This window comes from Anolis sagrei, chromosome 2, assembly GCF_037176765.1.
Source record: "Anolis sagrei isolate rAnoSag1 chromosome 2, rAnoSag1.mat, whole genome shotgun sequence".
Classification (NCBI taxonomy): domain Eukaryota; kingdom Metazoa; phylum Chordata; class Lepidosauria; order Squamata; family Dactyloidae; genus Anolis; species Anolis sagrei.
The window spans coordinates 150,574,859-150,596,000 of record NC_090022.1 but is presented as its reverse complement, the minus strand read 5'-3'; the positions used below and the strand labels follow the sequence as shown (position 1 = coordinate 150,596,000).

The 21,142-nt window shown below is 41.8% G+C and overlaps 2 protein-coding genes across 2 annotated transcripts in view; one reads left to right on the top strand and one right to left on the bottom strand.

Annotated features, from left to right (window-relative positions):
• ELP1 (elongator acetyltransferase complex subunit 1) overlaps positions 1 to 11,993 on the top strand; it is a 58,404-nt gene extending 46,411 nt beyond the window's left edge. The window contains exons 27-37 of the mRNA XM_067463962.1: positions 671 to 768; positions 1,167 to 1,368; positions 3,267 to 3,328; positions 4,465 to 4,527; positions 4,714 to 4,774; positions 6,188 to 6,301; positions 7,209 to 7,320; positions 7,925 to 8,052; positions 9,569 to 9,723; positions 10,820 to 10,898; positions 11,317 to 11,993. Of these exons, the coding sequence (XP_067320063.1) occupies positions 671 to 768; positions 1,167 to 1,368; positions 3,267 to 3,328; positions 4,465 to 4,527; positions 4,714 to 4,774; positions 6,188 to 6,301; positions 7,209 to 7,320; positions 7,925 to 8,052; positions 9,569 to 9,723; positions 10,820 to 10,898; positions 11,317 to 11,384 (1,142 nt within the window). The 3' untranslated portion in view covers positions 11,385 to 11,993. The remainder of the gene's footprint in view (positions 1 to 670; positions 769 to 1,166; positions 1,369 to 3,266; positions 3,329 to 4,464; positions 4,528 to 4,713; positions 4,775 to 6,187; positions 6,302 to 7,208; positions 7,321 to 7,924; positions 8,053 to 9,568; positions 9,724 to 10,819; positions 10,899 to 11,316) is intronic.
• A 6,316-nt stretch (positions 11,994 to 18,309) lies between these two features.
• ACTL7A (actin like 7A) lies at positions 18,310 to 20,479 on the bottom strand. The gene has a single exon (XM_060763784.2). The coding sequence runs from the start codon at positions 19,709 to 19,711 to the stop codon at positions 18,488 to 18,490; it is 1,224 nt and encodes a 407-aa protein (XP_060619767.2). The 5' UTR covers positions 19,712 to 20,479; the 3' UTR covers positions 18,310 to 18,487.
• Between the last annotated feature and the right edge of the window lie 663 nt (positions 20,480 to 21,142).

The following is a 21,142-nucleotide window of genomic DNA, read 5'->3' as shown; positions in this document are numbered from 1 at the left end:
TTAGCATGTCTAATTGACGCTCTCTAGTTGGGATGATAATTGAATTTTGCTTAATGGTTCTGTTCAGACCTAATCCTCAATCAATGCTTGATATGATGACTTAACCAAGGCCACTGCTAAACCAGGATATTTAAAAACAGGATTTGAAGCCGTGTTCCTAATAAAATGTGCAAACCGGAGGAATGGCTGACCAAGCATGGTTTAGGGCTACTTCTCTTTATCAAAAGGATGCAGAATCATAAATCAAGTTCTGAACAGAAAAGAAAAACAGACAAGCGGCTCTAAGCTATGGTTAGCTTGTTATATGCATGGAAACAAACCATTTCTGCATTTACCACTATGCTTCGCACAAAACATGGTTTGATATAATACCTGAATTGAACCAATATTGTTGGGTTTTCTTCATCTTTACTCTGAATATTGTGTTTAATGGACATTGAACTGGGAATGAATGACTGTCCTAAAATCTCTCTTTTGGAATGCTCAAGGGACTTGCTTGCTTCCCATCTAAGAACTAAGATTTGTTACCTTATTGTGAGGCTGCTTAAATGTTGTGCGTTGGTACCACCAACACCCTTGCCAAACCCCATTCGTATAAGTGCAGGCTAACTTAAGGGAACAGTGTTTTTTCTTTATCATATGACAGTATGTTTTCTTTGTTCTCTGTCAGGACCGGAGCATTTTTCAGAGTTTCTGAACCTGGTGGTGGATCAGAACTTATATAAGGAAGCCTTGAAGCTGTATCAGCCAGATAGTCAGGAATACAAGGTGTGCAAAGAGCATTGTTTCTTAGCTTGAATTAATTTTTATTTGCAAGCCTAAATGTGTGAGGAAAGGCAGCCACATGATAGTGAATACAATGCATGCTGGGACTTGTCCATTACTTGTACTAACACCTAATTTTAGCTGAAGGATAATTTCCTCCTTTAGCAGAATGGAAAGTTGTGTGGCCTGATGGTTTATTCCTACGTGGTGGAGGACTGGAGTAGATCGCCCTTGTGGCCTCTTCCAACGCTATGATTCTGTGGCTTTTTTACTTTTACCCCAATAATTTACTTTTACCCCAATATCTGTAAAAACACCTACTTTACCCAAGCCAAATGTTTGGGATTTGATCCAGTGCTCTTGTCAAGTTAAATTAATTTCTTCATCACTGTGTCTTGCAGACTGTCAGCTATGCCTATGGAGAATACTTGATGCAGAAGCATCTTCCTGAGCAAGCCGGGCTGATCTTCTTCCGTTGTGGGGCCTTTGAGAAGGCGCTGGATGCTTTTCAAATCAGTGGCAACTGGCAGCAAGCCCTCTGTACAGCAGCTGAACTTTGCTACCCAGAAGATAAGCTGGCCAACTTGGCGAGGAGCATGGCAGGTGAGCATCCCTATCGTACAGACTATCTTGTTTGTCCTGCTTCAGGCTCTTCCAAGAAGTTGCCATGCTGAATGCCAATGTCTGAATTAGCTTCTTGTCTCCACCTTCAATGTCTTAACATTTTTCAAATTTCACAGGAATCCTTCACCCCAACCCTGTGAATGTAGGGGACTAATTGTACAGGGTATGTCAAAATGACTGACCCAATTTCAAAGCAGTATATTTCACGATGGCAACTTGTTACAATTCCACGAAAAGTTAGAAATGGTTCCATGAACTATCAAGTTATGAAGTTTTACTAACCATTTTCAGCCAGAAACCAATCTGAAGAATAAGTCTGCAAACAAAGAATATTTATTTATTTATTTACGGCATTTATATGCCGCCCTTCTCACCCCAAAGGGGACTCAGAGCGGCTTACAAGATATATTTTCATACAATATATTATATCATTAGCATAGTACAATATCAATATTATATATTACTATATTGCACAATACCATTATATTGTAATATTATTAGTAATGTTACATGTAATGTAAATATATAATTATAATTATAATATTGTATTGTTATACTAGTATTATATTGTATTACATTATAATATTATAAATATTATAATTATAAATAATACCAGGCCTTTGGGTGGTAGAAGTAAATGTATGGAGCATTTCGGAAAGACAGTGACTGTAACGGTGATTTGACGGACGAGACTGTTTTATTGTTTTAATTATTGTTTTATTGCTCATGGATGTATTTTTCAATTTGATTTATGTCTAATTGTAGTGTCTAATTGTAATTGTTTGTAGTGGCATTGAACTTTTGCCATTAAAAAAGGTAAAGGTAGTCCCCTGACATTAAGTCCAGTCATGTCTGACTCTGGGGTGTGGTGCTCATCTCCATTTCTAAGCCGAAGCGCTGTTACTTTTGCCATTACTTATATGTAAACCTCTTTGAGTCCCCCTCGGGGTGAGAAAAGTGGTATACAAATACTGTAAATATATATATTAGGTCTGGTTTTGTGTTGTCACTGTCTTACAAATGATAGCGAGAGGCTAGGGATCGTTTGTGTGCTGGACGAGACGTCTGAGGGTAACCATTTGGCACTCTATGCCCCATCCTTTCAAGGTGTACGTTTTTATTCATGGGTGTTTTGTGGTTGCAGAAATATAATGATTTCAAATCAGGTCCAACTTTTTGAAACACCCTGTACTTCTTTGGCTTCTTTTCCTTTCCAGCAACAGGTTTCCAGAAACAGCACCTCTGAGTCCCATGACCCTTGGAATAGAAAGTGGGATTACTATGTGGTATTTGGGGTACAGGATGGGATCTCCTATTACATGTGTTATTTTTACCCAAGGCAAGTTTGCAAAGGCTCAAGGATCCTATTGTGACCCCTGATAACGATTGTACTCACCTGTCCCCAATCTCCATGTTCCTTTCCTTTTATTCCACGTTCTACTGAAGTTTCGCCAAACCACCTGCTCCTCTGATGCTTGAATAGTTAAACGATTGATTTATGCAAATTTTGTGTATGCAGTCCTTTCGTTTGCATAAATCTGTGCCAAGACAGTGCAGTTGCCATGGTGCAGATCTTGTATGGCTTGACAACAAGGGCACAGTCCCAGTTACAGTGCATATCACAGTGCACATCTTTGGTTATGTTACCAGGAACTGGGAAATATGAATGACTGAAATCCCCTGCTGCTAATGTGACCTTAGCAGTCCTCAGGGCTGGTTCCTTAATAGATTACGAACGTGTGGAATTGGGAATAAAGTGGAAAACAGAACAAACAGTACATTGAGTTGACACACAGGCAGAGTTTACTTCATCAAGTGAAGGAAATATTGTCTTTCGATTTTCTCTCTAAATCCTGAATGCTCTTCCTTTGTTTCAGGACGATTTACTGAAAAACGGAAGTATGCTGATGCTGCGATCCTCCTGGAACAATATGCCAAGGTATATCCCCCACTGTTTTCGTTCTGTCACGCCCTAGTGCTTCCCAGCTAAATTTGGATCTTCATACTTTTGTCGTTTTTGTGGTGTCTGTCTTGGTTGTAAAGCAAGGGACAACCAACTAGCAAATGGTGGGCCTCATATCACTGCAGGAGCATAATGCAATTAGTATGGGACTCCTCATTGGTGAGCAGGCTTCTACAAGATATACAGCCAGTTCCTGTTCCACCACTTCAAGTAGAGCAGCCCCTGATAATACCAAAGATGACCATTGTTGCTGTTCAAATTTGAAAGCAGCAGTAGAAATTAGACGGAGATCTCATGCCCTTGTGTGCGCCGTTCTGAGTCCCCTTCGGGGTGAGAAGGGTGGGCTATAAATATAGTTTGTTTACCCTTCTGTGTGTCTACCTTGATTTATTACAATGTCATAAATTGGACATGCCAACTAACTTTTTTGAACAGCACTGTGGATAAGATGACATTAAAACCAAGGTGGGGAAGGTCTGATCTCCAGATGTCTTGGCCCACAGCTTCCCAGTAGCCTTACCGGGCATGAACAGTGCTGTAAGGGATTATGGAAGTTGTGGTCTAAAACATCTGAAGACTATAGTTTCCCAACCATACTGTCCATCAACTGGAGGTGATAGAATATGTCATCACTTATACGTATATGGTGAAATGCCTCATAGTCTCTGTGGGACATCCAGTTAGGAGCATATACATCCTTTTTTGGGTGATGTGCGTGGTTAGTCTTTGCTTCCTCCTTCTGCAGAATGTAACACACTTCTGACTTACTGAAGTGCATGGCTATTCCTTGCTCTGTGGGGAGTGAGCGGTCACATCGCAGAACGGTCTCTTCATAGCAAAACATTGCGGTGACGCAATGGGTTAAACCCTTGTGCTGGCAGAACTGCTGACCTGAAGGTTGGCGGTTTGAATCCGTGAGACAGGGTGAGCTCCCATCTGTCAGCTCCAGCTTCCCATGAAGGGACATGAGAAAAAGCTCCCACAGGATGGTAACACATCAAGACATCCCCTGTGCAACATCTCTGCAAACAGCCAATTCTCTCACACTAGAAACAACTTGTTGGTGACCCACAAGAATGATGCCAGTGAATGCTTTCCTTCTTTCTATCCAGGATTATGAAGAGGCCATCTTGCTCCTCCTGGAAGGAACTATCTGGGATGAAGCCTTGAGATTAGTAAGATTCTTTTAAAATACCCAAACTCTACCAGTTAGAAAATGTTGTCATTTGTCACATTTTTGTAAGTTGTTTGAGTTCCTTGTTGGGAGAAAGCCAGGTTATATATTAAATGAATAAATAAGGAAGTGAAACAACAGCTACGTTGCAAAAGTTATCTTTTCCTTATTATTTTTCCTTCTCCAGATTTACAAATATAATAGGAGTGATATTCTGGAGACCAATTTCAAACCATCTCTGCTGGAAGGTACGATTCCCTTCACTTGGTGCTGTCGGATATGTGACTCTATATTATTATTATTATTATTATTATTATTATTATTATTATTATTATTATTATGGAGCCCCCGGTGGTGCAATGGGTTAAACCCTTGTGCTGGCAGGACTGCTGACCAAAAGGTTGGCAGTTCGAATCCGGGGAGGGGGGTGAGCTCCTGTTTGTCAGCTCCAGTTTCTCATGTGGAGACATGAAAGAAGCCTCCCACAGGATGATAACACATCCGGGCGTCCCCTGGGCAACGTTCTTTCAGACAGCCAATTCTCTCACTCCGTAAGTGACTTGAGGTTTCTCAAGTCGCTCCTGACATGATTTTTAAAAATTATATTTATATTTATTTATACCACGCTTTATCCTGAAGAATACTTAAAGCGGCTTAACATAAAAACATTAGCATATAAATGAAAACATACAAATATGCATACATTAAAAATAATTAAATGTAAATGGTACTAGAAAAATTCACAGTAAAAATCCATTAAAACATATTCAAAGTTAAATATGGGACTAGAGGTTTAAGATTAAGATATCTGTGTTTAGTTCTTTGGATAGGATGTGTACAAGACTATTGAGAAGCTTTGTCTCAGTGTGTAGAAACTGCATGCAGTGTAGTTTGTTCCAGATTATATCACTTCATTTCGTTAAGGGAAGAGCTGTAGGTCTGAATGCTTCCTCTACATAGGAAACAGTCCTTCCTATGTATAAGAATGTTAACCTATCAGACAGGAAGCTAGCATTACAATGTGCAAATATTTTTTTATCCATTTAGATAATACGTCTCTTCTTGCCATGTGGGAGAATTTAACAACCTGAACTAATGTATTGTCGAAGGCTTTCATGGCCGGAATCACTAGGTTGTTGTAGGTTTTTTGGGCTATATGGCCATGTTCTAGAGCAGGGGTCAGGAACCTTCGGCTCTCCAGGTGTGGTGGACTTCAACTCCCACAATTCCTTGAGGCTCGGCATTCGCCCCAAAGGCTTACCTTGGCCCAACGAGGTTTGTTTGGCTCTACGTTACGCTCGTCTCTCCCCCTTTGCTGCCCGTCCTCCATGGAAAAGAGCCAAACAAACCTCGTTGGGCCAAGGTAAGCCTTTGGGGCAAATGCCGAGCCTCAAGGAATTGTGGGAGTTGAAGTCCACCACACCTGGAGAGCCGAAGGTTCCCCATGCCTGTTCTAGAGGCATTCTCTTCTAAGGAGAGAATGCCTCTAGAACATGGCCATATAGCCCGAAAAAACCTATAAAACCCAACCTGAACTAAGCTTGCTTGCATGTTGCTTTCTGCTTGATCTTCAGTTCTAAAGACCGCTTCTTTGCTTTGAAAGAGTTTTTAATGTGACCCACTACAATTTTCCCATTTTTTCTTTTCCTGTTACTATTTAGCTCAGAAAAACCAGTTGATGTTTCTAGAGACTCAGAAGACATCATTTTCTCGTCATCGTAAGCGCCTCTCTGTGGTTCGAGAGCTGAAGCAGCAAGCCCAAAATGACCTGCTAGGTATGCACTAGAGATTAATTTTGCTTGATATCACTAGTAAGTAGACAGTCCCTGGTCAAAACAGTGCTTGAAGTCAAGTGAAGGCCAACATTGCTGTCTGGAATAATTAATGGAAGACAAAGCCATCAGAGGTTGCTAATATGACTGTGATGTGTTTACATGCAATAGTTTTCTTCAGGCCAAAATGCTGGGAACAATATAGGAAAGGGCTTTTGATTGCAAACTTCCCATAAATTATGTGGCTGGCCACTGTGTGAAATAGGATACTAGACGCTCTGGCCCAGCATGGCTCCTCTTTGTTCTCATGAGACCCCTTCTACACTGCCATATAAAATCCAGATTATCTACTTTGATAATCTGGATTATATGGCAGTGTGGAAGGGGTCTGAGCTTGCAGCTCTCAGACCAGTCCAACTTCATTTGAGCTTCACTTGGCAAGTTATTTGGTTTGGTCCTTAATTTAGGAAATTGCAATCCTTAGCTAGCTGCTAGGCTGCCCTGGTTGCGCAGTGGGTTAAACCGCTGAGCTGCTGAACTTGCTGACCAAAAGGTTGGCAGTTCAAATCCAGGGAGCAGGGTGAGCTCCTGCTTTTAGGCCCAGCTTCTGCCAACCTAGCAGTTCACAAACATGCAAATTTGAGTAGAACAACAGGTACCGCTTCTGTGGGAAGGTAACGGCACTCCATGCCGTCATGTTGATCACATGACCTTGGAGGTGTCTATAGTCAACATTGGCTTTTCAGCTTAGAAATTGAGATGAGCACCACCCCTGAGAATCGGACTCAACTAGACTTAATGTCAGAGGAAACCTTTACTTTTAGCTAGCTGCAGAAAATGTTACAGCAACATAGTTACAGTGGGGAGTGGTTTCTTTCTTCTTGCTGATTTAGGCCTTTGGCTTTTGCAGATTTTGAAGCACCAAATTGTCCGGAGTCAGACCTCTTCTCTGATGCCAGCAGTATGGTGACAGCTAGTGACACAAGTTCAAAATACACTCACAGCAATTCAAGAATATCTGCGTACGTACTCAGTCTTTCTTCATCCTTATCACCCCCGTCCCTATTTTTTCAATTGTGTGGATGCTGTTCTTGTTAAAAAGTGGAAAAGTTTCCAATTAGTTATACTAGTTGACATATAATACAAGGTTATGCCTGGTTCTCTTCACCTGCTTCTAGTGATCGGCATCAGGACACTGACGCAAAAGCAGGCAATAAAACATGTTCCTTTTACCTTTGTGCCTAGGACAAAAACAGTTTTATCTAAACATGTTACCCAATAAAACTGTTTTGGTATGTAGTTGCAATATATAGAGAGGGATGTTTGGAGGACTGGATAATACATAAAGGAGTTAGCTGTGTGGCCAAACAGCATACTTCTTCTAGATCAGTTGTGCCAAAGGAAAGACAGCTAACACCTCCCAACAAAGGATTCCCCCAGCCAGGAATCAGCCAGGCCTTGAAGCTGCAAGGCTATGCAATGCTAATCAAAATGATTAATTGCAAAATTCGCACTTGCCTCCAACAGGCAAGTGCGAATTTTGCAATTAAATTTTTTCTCCCACCCTGGACCTTCCAGAGTTAGCTTTCTGGCTTTGTTTGTGACATGGGATTTAATCTGTTGCAGGCGTTCGTCCAAGAACCGTCGCAAGGCAGAGCGCAAGAAACACAGTCTGAAGGAAGGGAGTCCCTTGGAGGATGTTGCGCTCCTGGAAGTTTTAGGGGAAATAGTTCGGATAATTGATGGCCTTAAAGGTGAGTCACGGAAGTTTGCAGGGACTACAGACCTTGGGGTTACATGCAGTCCCGGTTTGCCCATCACACCCTAGATACTAAATTCATATATCCAAAGATAACAGCAACTAAAGTGTGTTGGACAGGCATAAACAATTCATAGATGCTTGAGTGCATATTTCATCTCACTTAAAGAAGCCTGAGTACCCAGGTTGCAAACTTTGCTGTTATTCTCCAGCTTTAGAAACATCAAAACTTAGTACTTTTGTGTCAAAATGATCAAGGGTCTGGAGAACAAGCCCTATGAGGAGCGGCTTAAAGAGCTGGGCATGTTTAGCCTGAAGAAGAGAAGGCTGAGAGGAGACATGTTAGCCATGTATAAGTATGTGAGGGGAAATCATAGGGAGGAGGGAGCAAGCTTGTTTTCTGCTGCCCTGGAGATTAGGATGCGGAACAATGGCTTCAAACTACAAGAAAGGAGATTCCACCTGAACATGAGGAAGAACTTCCTGACTCCAAGAGCTGTTCAGCAGTGTGTTGGAGGCTCCTTCTTTGGATGCTTTTAAACAGAGGCTGGATGACCATCTGTTGGGGGTGCTTTGAATGAGATTGTCCTGCTTCTTGGCAGAGGGTTGGACTGGATGGCCCACGAGGTCTCTTCCAACTCTATGATTCTATGAAAATAATGATGACTCTCATTGAGCTGTTGCTGCTCTCCTCTCCTCCTCCTCTTCTCTTTTCTAGTATTTCTTTGTCATTTTGGTTTACCTTCATTACTAAGCTGCAGTGTTGCTCATGGCCTTATCCTCCTCCCCCATTTCCATGGCTGAGCACTAGAAGCTCAATGCCATTGGAAGAAAATCTAATTATGACTACCCTGGTAGCTTTCCAATTTCAGTGTTTTATTGTTATTAAGCAATTTTGTTAAGATAAATGATGATTGTTTCCATCGGTTCACAAACATCTGAACAGTGGAAGATAGGACTAGAAAAGATTGGAATGGGGAAAGGACAATTGCAACAAGACTGTGGTGCAAAAGGGGGGCTGGAAAAGTGGAAAGATTGGAGTGGGAAGGGTGCAACTAGAAAAAGGGAAGACTGGGGTGGGAAAGGGATGCTAGAAAATGGAGGAAAACAGGTGGGAATGACTGCGGAGAGGAAGGTGTGCGGCCTTTCCTCCCCTCTTGGTACAGCGGGGAGGGAATGAGAGGTGAGAAAGGAGAAGAGGAAGGTGTGCCTTCCTCTCCTCTCACAGTACAGTGACCCTCCCTGCTGGGTTGCTATGCTGTGCCTTACCACCAGGACCTTCACTTGAGTATAAGCCGAGGAGGGCTTTTTCAGCCTAAAAAAAGGCCTGAAAAACTAGGCTCCAGTATATACAGTACTTGCACTATTCTCAAAAACTCAAGTATATATAGTACTTACGTTATTCTTATGCTGAAACTGAAGAGCAAAACTGCAGATCTGTGTATTAACCAATAGTTTAAAATTTACATTTAGAATCTATATATAATGGATTTCTTCTATTTTTTCCCAAGGTGAGATGCACAGCCTTTTGAAGTATCTAGTCCTTTTTGGCTATGATGGGCAAGCCCAGGAGTTACAGCAAGCTTTTGATGAGATCCTTCAACTGACAGAGCACTCCATCCCGGAAATCTGGAGCCCGGGCCTGCAGCAGTTCCCAGCCAATCCGGTAAGAATCCAGTTTCTTACTCTGTGTCCTATTTTGATGCTGTAGAGGAATTCAGCTGAATTCTTAGTCTCTCCTACGTGGCTCAGCTTTGCCTCCTGGAATCTAATGAGGAAGGGATGATCTGTGGGCATTGACTGGAAAGAGTAGTAGACATTCTTTTGTACATTTCTCCCAGTCATGTTGGGGATGCTAAGACTAATCTATTCAGCCAGGATTTCCCATAGTTAAGTTTACTCCTCCTCTCATGGACAACAGGGCAGAAGAAGAGAAGCTGGCTGTGCACTCTACCATTTCCTGTAAGCACTGGCTTTGGTCCTCCAGAGACCCAATCATGTCAGGGAATGTGGCCATGTTCCTGCAAAAGTATTGGAATTGAAGGGAAAGTATATTATCGTAAACATTACTGGGGCCTTTCCTTGCACAGTGCTGGGGACCAGTGTGTATAACTGAGTAGACTCTCAGTTAGCTAGTGATATAATGGGGTTCTCTAGATGTTACTGTACTACAGTTTCTAGGAACTCTAGTCAGCAAAGTCAATTACTAGGAATGCTGGGAGTCGTGTTTCCAGACCTGAACAGCCCATGATTCTCCACCCCTTGACAGATTTCTGCACTAGAAATTTTACTTACCCATCTACATCAATAACTCATTAATTTGAGAGCTGCTTCTCTGCATTATCACAAGCAAGGGGAGGAACCAGAGGGCCTCCTGATGTTGAATTCCACCCCATCATCCAAGCATCAGCAATATTGGATGAAATTGATGGTAGGTAGCATTCAATATAATCAGGAAAGCTACCTCTGCTCTGAAGACACCTGCTGCTAACTAGCTAGGGCTGCCTCCTATCTTTTGATCTTGTGAGCAAGCAGAAATCAGGCTTTGGGGAGAAGAAAGTGAAGCAAAGCAAAACCTTGTTTCATTTCTGGATCACAGTGAGGGAACATCTCAGGATCTTTCATTCTGTAAGACAATAATTGCCTTCAAGTAATTTGGTGTATAAAATGCCAGGAAATATAGCAAGGTATCTGAAATGTTTTAGTTTTATCATTATTTGCAGACAAATGTATTTCCTTTTGTCCATTTCTTGTCATTTTAGATCCTGGGTCCCAATTCAACCGCAAACAGCATTAGCGCTTCTTATAGTCAACAAAAAGCACTGACTCCCATAGCACAAGGTGAGAGAAATATATGCACTACACAAAACCCACATTCTGTTAGTGCCAGGTTTTGTTTTTGTTTTGTTTTTGTGTTTTTGGCAATGAGCAATGATCATATTCAAACAGGGCAAGCAGAGTTGCAATGATGGACTGCTATGCATGCAGCAGCACATTGTCTCTATGTAGTGCATATTGAAACCACACAATGGGTTGTCAGCTATTCACGTAGTGATTTTTGGGTTCCTTAAGTTGTTTGTGATCTATGGTGACCCTATTATGGGGTATGTGACTTATCCAAGGTCCTCAGTGGGTCTCCATAGCTACGCAGAGAATGAAAGATCATGTTATGTTGATATTGGCAAACATGTCTGCCATGTTAAGGTGTTTGCTCATTGCACAATTATGATTATCTCTTTATTTGGTTTCTCTTTTGCAGATGTTGAGTTCTTTTTACCTCCCAAATTCAACAAAAACATCCAGTGGAAGTTGAACCTTCTCCAGTAATCTAGACTCCCTTGTTATTGATGGTCTAAGGCTCTGCATTTAAGCAAATATTTCCTCTCAAGTATCTTCCCAAGATTATGCAGAAGATTGATCATGGCTCTTGAAGCGACAAAGGACTAAAAACTAAACTTGTTGTATATGTATTTTTATGGCTTTCTTTATTATCTCCTGTTTTCCCCAATACTACCTGGATAATGAGAGCACTGTTAAAACATACAAATGACAAAAAAAAATGCAACCTCAGTTATTTTGGAACTGTTTTGATTGTGTTTCCTCAGAACAACATTTCTGCCTTTTTTGCCAGTTGATATCTTAAATGATCAATTAGGGCAAATATGGATAGCCTTTTTAAAAAGTGCTTAGCTCCAATACTGGATACAGTTAGTTAACTTGTATGATAAAGGCCAGCCCTCCATGTCAGTCGATTAAAACAAAAAATTCTTGAACTCAAGTCTTCAAACCAGTACAAAATGACTTTAAATGTACCAGCTCAATTATGGATATTGAAGCATGAATCTTAAAATGTCATGATTTCACAAAATGAGAACTGATGGTAACTCAAACCAAGGCAAATTAATAAAAGCACCTCGCCTTCTCGGCTGTATCCAACATTTGGTCCTGCTGTTCTTCATGAATAAGTTCCTCCTAATGTCTAGCAGTATTTAGAATCACTTAATGTTTTTAGAAATGTCTGCATTACAGTCTACAAAGAGATGATGATTTAAAAATTAATGAGCCAAAATTAAACACAACAAAATTAAACATCACATAACAAAAGGGTGACTGTGAAAACTGTTCTCTTTGCACTTTGATGTAACCTATTTGGCAAAGACAAAAACTGTTCCCAGCACATTTGCTCACTCGTTTTATGCTAAGTATAGCAAGGTCAGAGACGGGTATTCATCTGCTTGACCAGTCTCCCAGCTAAAGTTTAGGCTTTATGACTGCAAAGGTCTGCTTGAAAGGATATATAGACATTTGTGGCATAAACTTGGAATTTATGACACATCTGGACACTTCTGATTTTGTCATAGGACAGGGATAAGACTTGCTACTTCATCACACTAGAGAGAAAAATCCACTTAAAATCTGTTTTCTGCCTCCTGCAGGATTCTGGGGTTTATAGTTTAGGGAGGCGCCATTAACAGCCTCACTAAACTACAAACCTCAGAATTCTGCAGGACACAGAAACTGGATTGTAAGAGCATTTTTTTCTCTAGTGTGATGATGCCACTGGACAGCCGTCCGAGTGTTGCCAAACTGAAACCCTCAGAATTTCCCACCCTTGACTATACTGACTATTGCTGCTAGGACCTGCAATTCTGCATTTTCCCATTCTCACCATAGGACTAGACCTATATTTTTCCATTGCCTTTTGTTTGGAATAATACATGAAGGGATAAAACTGTACCAAGGCACAGAACTTGTAAACAAAACCACCACCACTACTATTCCATACCTGCTCAGCAATAATGCCCCCCAAAAGAAGTTTAAATGGTTGCTAAAACTTATTTCCAGGGCCTTAGGGAGGGGCCTCTTTCATCACTGCCTTGCAATAACGTTTTTACCAATTTCTATACCTGGATGCACAGTGACACTACAGAAACTGTTATCTTTGCACTCCATGATTTCATGTTCCTTTGTTGTTCTGCATTCCTTTCCAGATATTCCATACGTGTTTGCACATTTATCTTAGAAATTAATTACCCCCGTTGCTGTTCTGTCCACAATATCAGCTGTGCCTATTTATGCATGCATTTGCTGATTACATGCTGCCAGGAACATCTCCCTAATTGCCTACTTATTTATTAGTTAGCATAATCCAATGAAACAGGTGGCGTAAAAGACATTTGTTCTGTTTCTTACAAAAGCATTTCAGGACGATAAAAGGTGAAAGAGACATTTCCAGTAGAACTGTACTTATCCTCACAGTGCATACTAAGAGCAAAGTAGCTGACATCTATATAAGCAGAGCCTAGAGAGAGTTGTAACAGAGGCAAAGCCAAAGTCCTTTTCGTTCCTAAAAGAAAGGAATGGGTCGAAGCACAGCTGAGATGTTCCATGTTAAAAATGTTCCATGTTAAAAAAAAAATTACTAAAAAGTAACTTTTGTTGTTCGTTACTAATACGTGTGTTACACACGTGTTCAACAAGGTACACTACTGTCAAAATGTACCACTTGAGGATAGCAATGAAATGATACACTATACAAAAATTATCTCATTTCGAAAGCAAGAACACTGCCACACAAAAACCCTTGCAAGTAATGTTACTCTGCATCAGCTCCTTCCCAGCTCTAGGGCTGAGAATGGCGGTATATAAATAAAGTAAGTAAGTAAGTAAATAAGTAAAGCTACAAAGGGCTTAGCCTCAGTCCCTAGTAGTTCCAGTTAAACTAGAACTAATGAATCCGACTTCTTAAACAATAAACTGCTATAGTAGCACAGGGAGAGCTGGTATGGTTTGCAGCTTAGATTAGGACTTCAAGACCAGGGTTCAAATCCCCACTCAGCCATGGAAACCTACTGAGTGATCCTTGGGGAAGTCATATCCTCTCAACCTCAGAGCAAGGCAATGACAAACCCCTTTCGTAATAGAAGTTGCCAAAAGAACCCCACAACAGGCTTGCCCTGGGGTTTGCAACAAATTAAAATAGCATACAATTGAGTCTCAGTTAGCAAAGCCTCTAACGAAAATGCTTTGTAAAAGACTTTGTAAAAAGAATTACAAGGTATTTACAGGAGCCTAGCCCAGCTTCCCCTTTTAATAATGATGATGATGATGATGATGAAACCATTGTTCATATCCTCAGCTGCTGCAAGAAAATCGCACAAACAGACTACAAACAGAGGCACAACTCTGTGGACCAAATGATTCATTGGAAATTATGTCACAAGTACCACCTGCCAGTAGTAAAGAACTGGTGGGATCATTAACCTGCAAAGGTAGTAGAAAATGAACACGCAAAAATACTGTGGGACTTTTGAATCCAGACTGACAAAATTTTGGAACACAATACGCCAGACATCACCATTGTGGAAAAGAAAAAAGTCTGGATTATTGATATCGCCATACCAGGCGACAGTCGCATTGAGGAAAAACAGGAAAAACTCAGCCATTATCAAGACCTCAAAATCGAACTGCAAAGGCTCTGGTATAAACCAGTACAGATGGTCCCGGTGGTCATTGGCACACTGGGTGCCGTGCCAAAGATCTCAGCCAGCATTTGGAAACAATACACATTGACAAAATCACGATCTGTCAATTGCAAAAGGCGACCTTATTTGGATCTGCGCGCATCATTCGAAAATACATCACACAATCTTAGACGCTTGGGAAGTGTTCGACTTGTGATTTTGTGATACAAAATCCAGCACATAGATCTCATTTGCTGTGACATATTGTGTTTTTGTGTCAGTAAAATAAAATAATAATACATTTTTACTTATATCCCACTTTTCTCCCTAAACGGGTCCCAAAGTGGCTCACAATATTTAAAAAAACAATACAGATCCAACATACACGTAACAGTAATCTATGAAACCATATATACAATAAGACCTAAATAAAAATAAATAAAAACACTGTCTAGTGGTTTCATCTGTCCAACTGGAAACTTTTTTTTGGCAGCACTGGAATTGGGAGGCTGGTGAAAGGGGCCTGCAGAAAGTCCACTTTTCAGCTCTGGGTTGCAGCAGCATGTCTAGTAAAACAGCTTGAACTGGGAAAGAATGAGGTTCACAAGCAGAAGTCGCAACTCTGCTATAGCTATGTGTGCTTACATACCCATAATCAAAATAAACAGCTACCTCCAGAATCACTTAGCATGTGTGAAGAGCAAAACAGAAAGAAAAGGGGAAAACAGATTAGCTTGCCTCACCAGCTGCCCTGACACATTGAAAAAACATAGATTGGTAAATTTCACCACCAAAATAAAAATCCTAAGAAAAGTTAAGGCTATTGAAAGAAAGAAAAAATCTCAGAATGCATATTAGAGTAAGTTTTCAATGGCTTTTGGAAGATTCAAAATGTTTTTGTTTACTTATGCAAGACTCACTTCCCTAGCTGTTTTATTTAAAACATGCATAATGCTTGATTGAATAAAACATTTGCTGGAAGACGCTGAACTGCTCTTATTTTCTGTGTTTCTGTGTGATACAGGGACCTATCTTTTTCGTGTTATTTCTCTCTTTGGAACCAAAGTTTCTGTTAAAAAAGTAAAGGCCAGGAACACATATTCTCCATTAATTGAGTACATAAATGTGTATGCATATGCATTTCTGCACATTCAGAAAGAGATTAGGATAATTTTAGCTATTTCAATGTAATAACATGTTGGTTTGGAAAAGGATTTCAGATGTAAAATATTGCAAAAATGTTGGAAAGTATTCTGGTATAAAGTAAAAAGAGAATGGAAGGTAGCACACTACAAGTCAGCATAGACAGTAGATGATTTTCTATGGACCTGGAAGTAGACAGCATTTGGAACTTCTGGTATACAAGAAGTGTCAGCAAGTAAAACCAGTAAAGTGTCATTAACCACATTAAATAGATCCACATGACATGCTTCTTATCCATCTTTCCTCAACCATATTTATTTTTGAAAGTGCATTTCTGATTCCCTTGCAGAACACATGAAGGGACAACCCTATGACTAAAGGAAATGCCATATTCTGTGAAGTTATACCAGCATCTCCCTATTTATGAAGAATTAGGCTTACGGCCATGTTTTTCAATTGCGTACTGAGAAAGACAGTGTACTTATCAGTTCTAATGCAGGGGCCAGGCTTCTTTTCTGCAATTCTGAGATAGCCTCTCATACAAAATAGTTCACAGTATCCTCTTTGCAAAGCCCGTCACAACTCAGGGACCGAACAACCGCAACAAAGCTGAAAGAGAGAGACATCCCTAAAAGGAAACCCCAAGGCCATATGATTTGCACCAGTTTGCACAGTCCTTTGATTTTATAAGTGAAAAGGGTTATTTAATATATGAAAACAAATGTAAGCAAAGAATTGAGCCTTTCCTTATATATTTTTACTACTTCTGCTCAATTCTGCCACACAGCAAGGAGGAATACAAATGAAGGAAAAACAATAGTTTTATGCAGGGCCGGCCCTAGGTAATTTTCAATGGTAAGCAAACATTATTTTGGCGCCCCCCCCCCCCAAAAAAAACCAATCACTGAAAAAAAAAGGTAGAGGTGAATAAAGAGTTACCTTAAAGAAGAGACTGGCACAGAGCAGCAGCAGCAGCGAGGATGCCCCCCTTCTCCTCCAGGGTCTTCCTCCTCCTCCTCTCCATTTGGAGGTGTCTAAACGGAGAGGGGGAGGAAGAAGAGCCCAGAGGAGAAGGAGATGGCCAAGCCTCGCTGCTGTTGCAGCCCGAAGCTCCTCTTCTCGCCCCCTTCGAGGCGAGGCCTCGAAGGGGGCGAGAAGAGACTGGCACAGAGCAGCAGCAGCAGCGAGGATGCCCCCCTTCTCCTCCAGGGTCTTCCTCCTCCTCCTCTCCATTTGGAGGTGTCTAAACGGAGAGGAGGAGGAAGAAGAGCCCAGAGGAGAAGGAGATGGCCAAGCAGCGAGGATGCCCCCCTTCTCCTCCAGGGTCTTCCTCCTCCTCCTCTCCATTTGGAGGTGTCTAAATGGAGAGGGGGAGGAAGAAGAGCCCAGAGGAGAAGGAGATGGCCAAGCCTCGCTGCTGTTGCAGCCCGACGCTCCTCTTCTCGCCCCCTTCGAGGCGAGGCCTCGAAGGGGGCGAGAAGAGACTGGCACAGAGCAGCAGCAGCAGCGAGGATGCCCCCCTTCTCCTCCAGGGTCTTCCTCCTCCTCCTCTCCATTTGGAGGTGTCTAAACGGAGAGGGGGAGGAAGAAGAGCCCAGAGGAGAAGGAGATGGCCAAGCCTCGCTGCTGCCCCACACTCCTCTCGCCACTCTACAAGGTGCACGGGGCATGAGGGGAGGGAAAGGCGTGCACCTTTCTCTTCTCCCTCGCACGCCTTTCCTGCCTCTGCCGCTAGGAAAGGCACTTGCAGGGCGAGAGGGGAAGGACAGAGGCGCGCGCCTTTCCCTTCCCCCTTGCCGCATGCGCGGCTTTTCTGCTTCCTCCCGCTGCTGCCCCCACCACCGGCGCTGCTCATGGGACGAGGCCCAATTGGAGGGAGGGGCATTTAAGGAGGCGCGTGAGCGCCCCTGGGACAAACAAAGTATTCCGCGGTCGCTTACTTCGCGTAATGGAAAAGCCGCCCCTGGTTTTATGTCACCAAAATAATGTAACTACTTAATTATGGATAAACTACTGAGAATTAACCCCAGAGATTGTTTAGCTTTGCTTCCAGAAATGAATACGTCTGCTCAGGTTCTCTCGGCTGCCACTCCACTTACAAGACAGAAAGGCAGTCAGGTCCTACCCATGTTCACTGCAATCATGTACTTTGCATGTAATTGGATTGATATGCAAAGTTCCTGTATGCTGAATACATGAAGTTTGTGAATAAACCAACTAAGTTACTTTTAAAGAAGTCTATTTTTGGGTTGTTGTAGGTTTTTCGGGCTATATGGCCATGTTCTAGAAGCAGTCTTTGCTGATGTTTCACCTGCATCTATCGCAAGCATCATCAGAGGTTTATTTTTGTCTCTTGAGAGCATGATTTAAAGGCAAATATATTTTAAGGGAGAATAGATGTTTTTGGGCAACTAAAAAAACACTTCTGAAACTCTGCTGTATGTGTGTATAATATATATACACAGAAAGCAGAGTAAGAGAGCAACTTTGCACGTCCTTTGAAATGTCAGCTATATATATGGGAGTTAGTCAATGAGAAACATTTATAAAGGATAACAAGATAAAAAAGGCCTTACCCATACACACCTGTACTCGATGCCACTTACTTCAAAAAATGGGAAACCACTTTGTTAACACTGTGCAACTACAACAAGGAGCTTTTAATAGTGGGAGAACAGCAAGGAAACCATTACTAGTGTTCACAGACCAAGTTATATTTTGGTAGGTAAAGCTGAAAAAGAAAGTGTGAGCCTTCTCAGATTATTCCAGATCTAGTTAAGCAGGTTTTGGCTGCAAGGAACAGACTCAAGATATCTTAGGAGCTCAGAAACATTTCCTGTAAATGTAAAAAGGGCCCCGCTCTTCATATTCTCTCCTGTGAACCCAGAGCTGTTGGAACGCTTTGAGGGATGCCAGGATGGAGCCTCCGGTCCATACTGACGTTTTCCTTTCAGGGGAAGCCGATGAAATGGGATTATCATTTGGACACATTCGAACAAGCTCTCTCTGGAAGCGGTCAGCAAAGCCCTTGATCATGGTGCAGCCCCCACACAACAGGATGTTGCCCATCAGGTTCTTTTTGAGGGCAACATCACATTTATTCAGAGACGTCATGGTCAGGAGAGGAAGCCCCAGCTGTTGGGAGTTTACCATGGAGGGCTTGAAGAGTATTTCCGTACATGCAAATCTTTCTTTGCCAATAATGATGGTTTGCCCATCAGGAAGTTCATATTCAATCTCATGCTTCCTAGAAGGCGCAGCTGCATCCTGTGGATAATCCAGTGAAGTGAAGCAATAGTTCTCTTTGATATCTTCCAAGACACGCCAATCCTTCTCCGTGAACAATTTCACAGAATGGTTTAAGAGATTCATCAATTGCTGAGTGACATTCGACCCAGCATAATCCACCCTTTCAGTAATGTTAGGCAAAGTATAGCCTTCATAAATGGGAACCACATAAGAAACACCATGGCCACTCTCCACGACAAGGCCAGATGTCTTTCCATAGGAATACATCGACAATCTAGACTGGTAAGCAATGTGCATGGCTGGGGTGTTAAAGGTTTCAAAGAGCATTTCTGCATACTTTTCTCTGTTGGTGGTCGGACTCAGCGGAGGATCCGATATTAAAACTGCATGTTCCTCAGGCCGAATCTTCATTTCCTCATGGAAAAGATATTCCCATATGTCCTGAATGGTATCCCAGTCCACTATGATTCCATGTACCAAAGGGTTGACAAGCTTCAGGGGTATTGTTGCATCTGCAAGTTCTCTGCCAACAAAGGTTTCTTTCCTATTATCACCTGTTTTTGCAGTCTCCTGGAGATGCTTACCTACAGTAGATGAAACCACATGGGTTGGCTTTGGTTCTCCTGCAAACCCACATTTGCAAGAGCCAGTACCAATATCTATGACAACTGCTCTGGTTTCTTTCACTATCCTTCTTGGAGCTGAATCTTTCTCCTCTCTGTGTTTGCTGCTGGGCTTGAATACTGTTCTTTTCTTTGATGGCACAGATCCAAAACTTGCATTCCCTCTTACCGACATTTTGTCTCCAGGTCCTCATTTAAATCCCATCTCTGTATACTGATCGCTAGGTCAAATGGCAGGAAATATCAGAACCTTCAGAAAACAAAGGCTCTATACTGTGACATCATCTATGATGCAGCCCTAGGCAGAAAATGGCTAGTCACAGGAAAACTGTACTTTCTGGGGCTCTCCTAGGCTGAAATTTAAATTACTGAGTATGAATTAGATGCATGCTGTGAACTCAAGTATCAAAGCAAACAATATCTGGTAGTTACCGGATTGTTTTCTGGCCTATTAAGTGATGCTGTGGATTATCCTTAGTAATACATTTTAAAACTGTGTCTCAAAAGGTCAGCTTTCCTCCATCCTTAAGTACCTTTGCTCTCTTTCCAGAAGTGTAGCAGGTAAATTCGGTAACAGGGTTTATGGGGAAGAGGAGTGTCAAAAGCCTATTTGAGGATTGCTAATATTGACCAAAATTCCATTGCCAGTGCCAGCTACAGTAAACCCATTGGGCCTCTAACAATTCCTCTATCATGCTCCATGTAATTAGCCCTAGGACCAGGAGTCAGACATAATTTATATAATGAAAGGTGACAGATTCACCCACAACAAATTGTATTGGGGTGCAATTTCAATACCAGGTGTTGAATTCAATGCCAGCTGAGAACTTCATGTTTTGCAGGATTTCAGCAAGGGAGGAGAGAGAGGGGAGAAAGAATGTAGTATCTATTTACAGTTTAGAAAGATCTATGATATTCAGCACAAGACTTGGATATGCCTCACATTATGGTGCTTTTGACACATTGGTTGAGAAGACAGATTTGATTAGCCATGTTGTTGTCAAGTAGACTTCTTATGGTTAAGTGGGCTTATGGTGGCTTGAAGAGTTGCTTCTCATCTTTTCTTGTTTTTCAACATCTACAGAAAAGTACTGGGAAGTAAGGAGCAGGGGTGTTTAATGTAATTGATTTGATGGTGCTAAATCAGCTCTCTGCTATCTTTCTTCCAAGGAGGGTAGTGGAAATGCTAAGCTGGTGCCTGAGGTGAGTGAAAGTCTGAGTGTGCATAATAAGATTAAGCTCAATGAATGTGAATTGGTCTGTTGGAAGCTGAGGGTTCCATAAGGTTCCACTAAATCAAGTTTGCCACTTCAGGCAACTCTTGAGGCCCAGCTCTTCTTCTCAATGTTCAGGTGACAGCTGTGGGCAGAAGTACTCTTTCTCCTTTTTGGCTCATGTGCCAGTTATGCCACTTTTGAGAGGAAGTAGATCTAGCCATGCTATTGGCACATACTGTAGTCACCTTGAGATAATGTACTATGCATGGAAGTTCCTTCAGCAATGGCAACACAGAGCAGCCTTGTTGTTGAGTGGGTTGGTCCCTTGGCTCATGTGAATCAACAGCACTATTGGTTACAGCCCTTTATAATCCTACTTGCCCTTTGAG

What these genes read in the sequence shown, in the direction of transcription:
- ACTL7A (XM_060763784.2), bottom strand. Translation starts at nt 19,711, where the DNA reads ATGTCGGTAAGAGGGAATGCAAGTTTTGGATCTGTGCCATCAAAGAAA.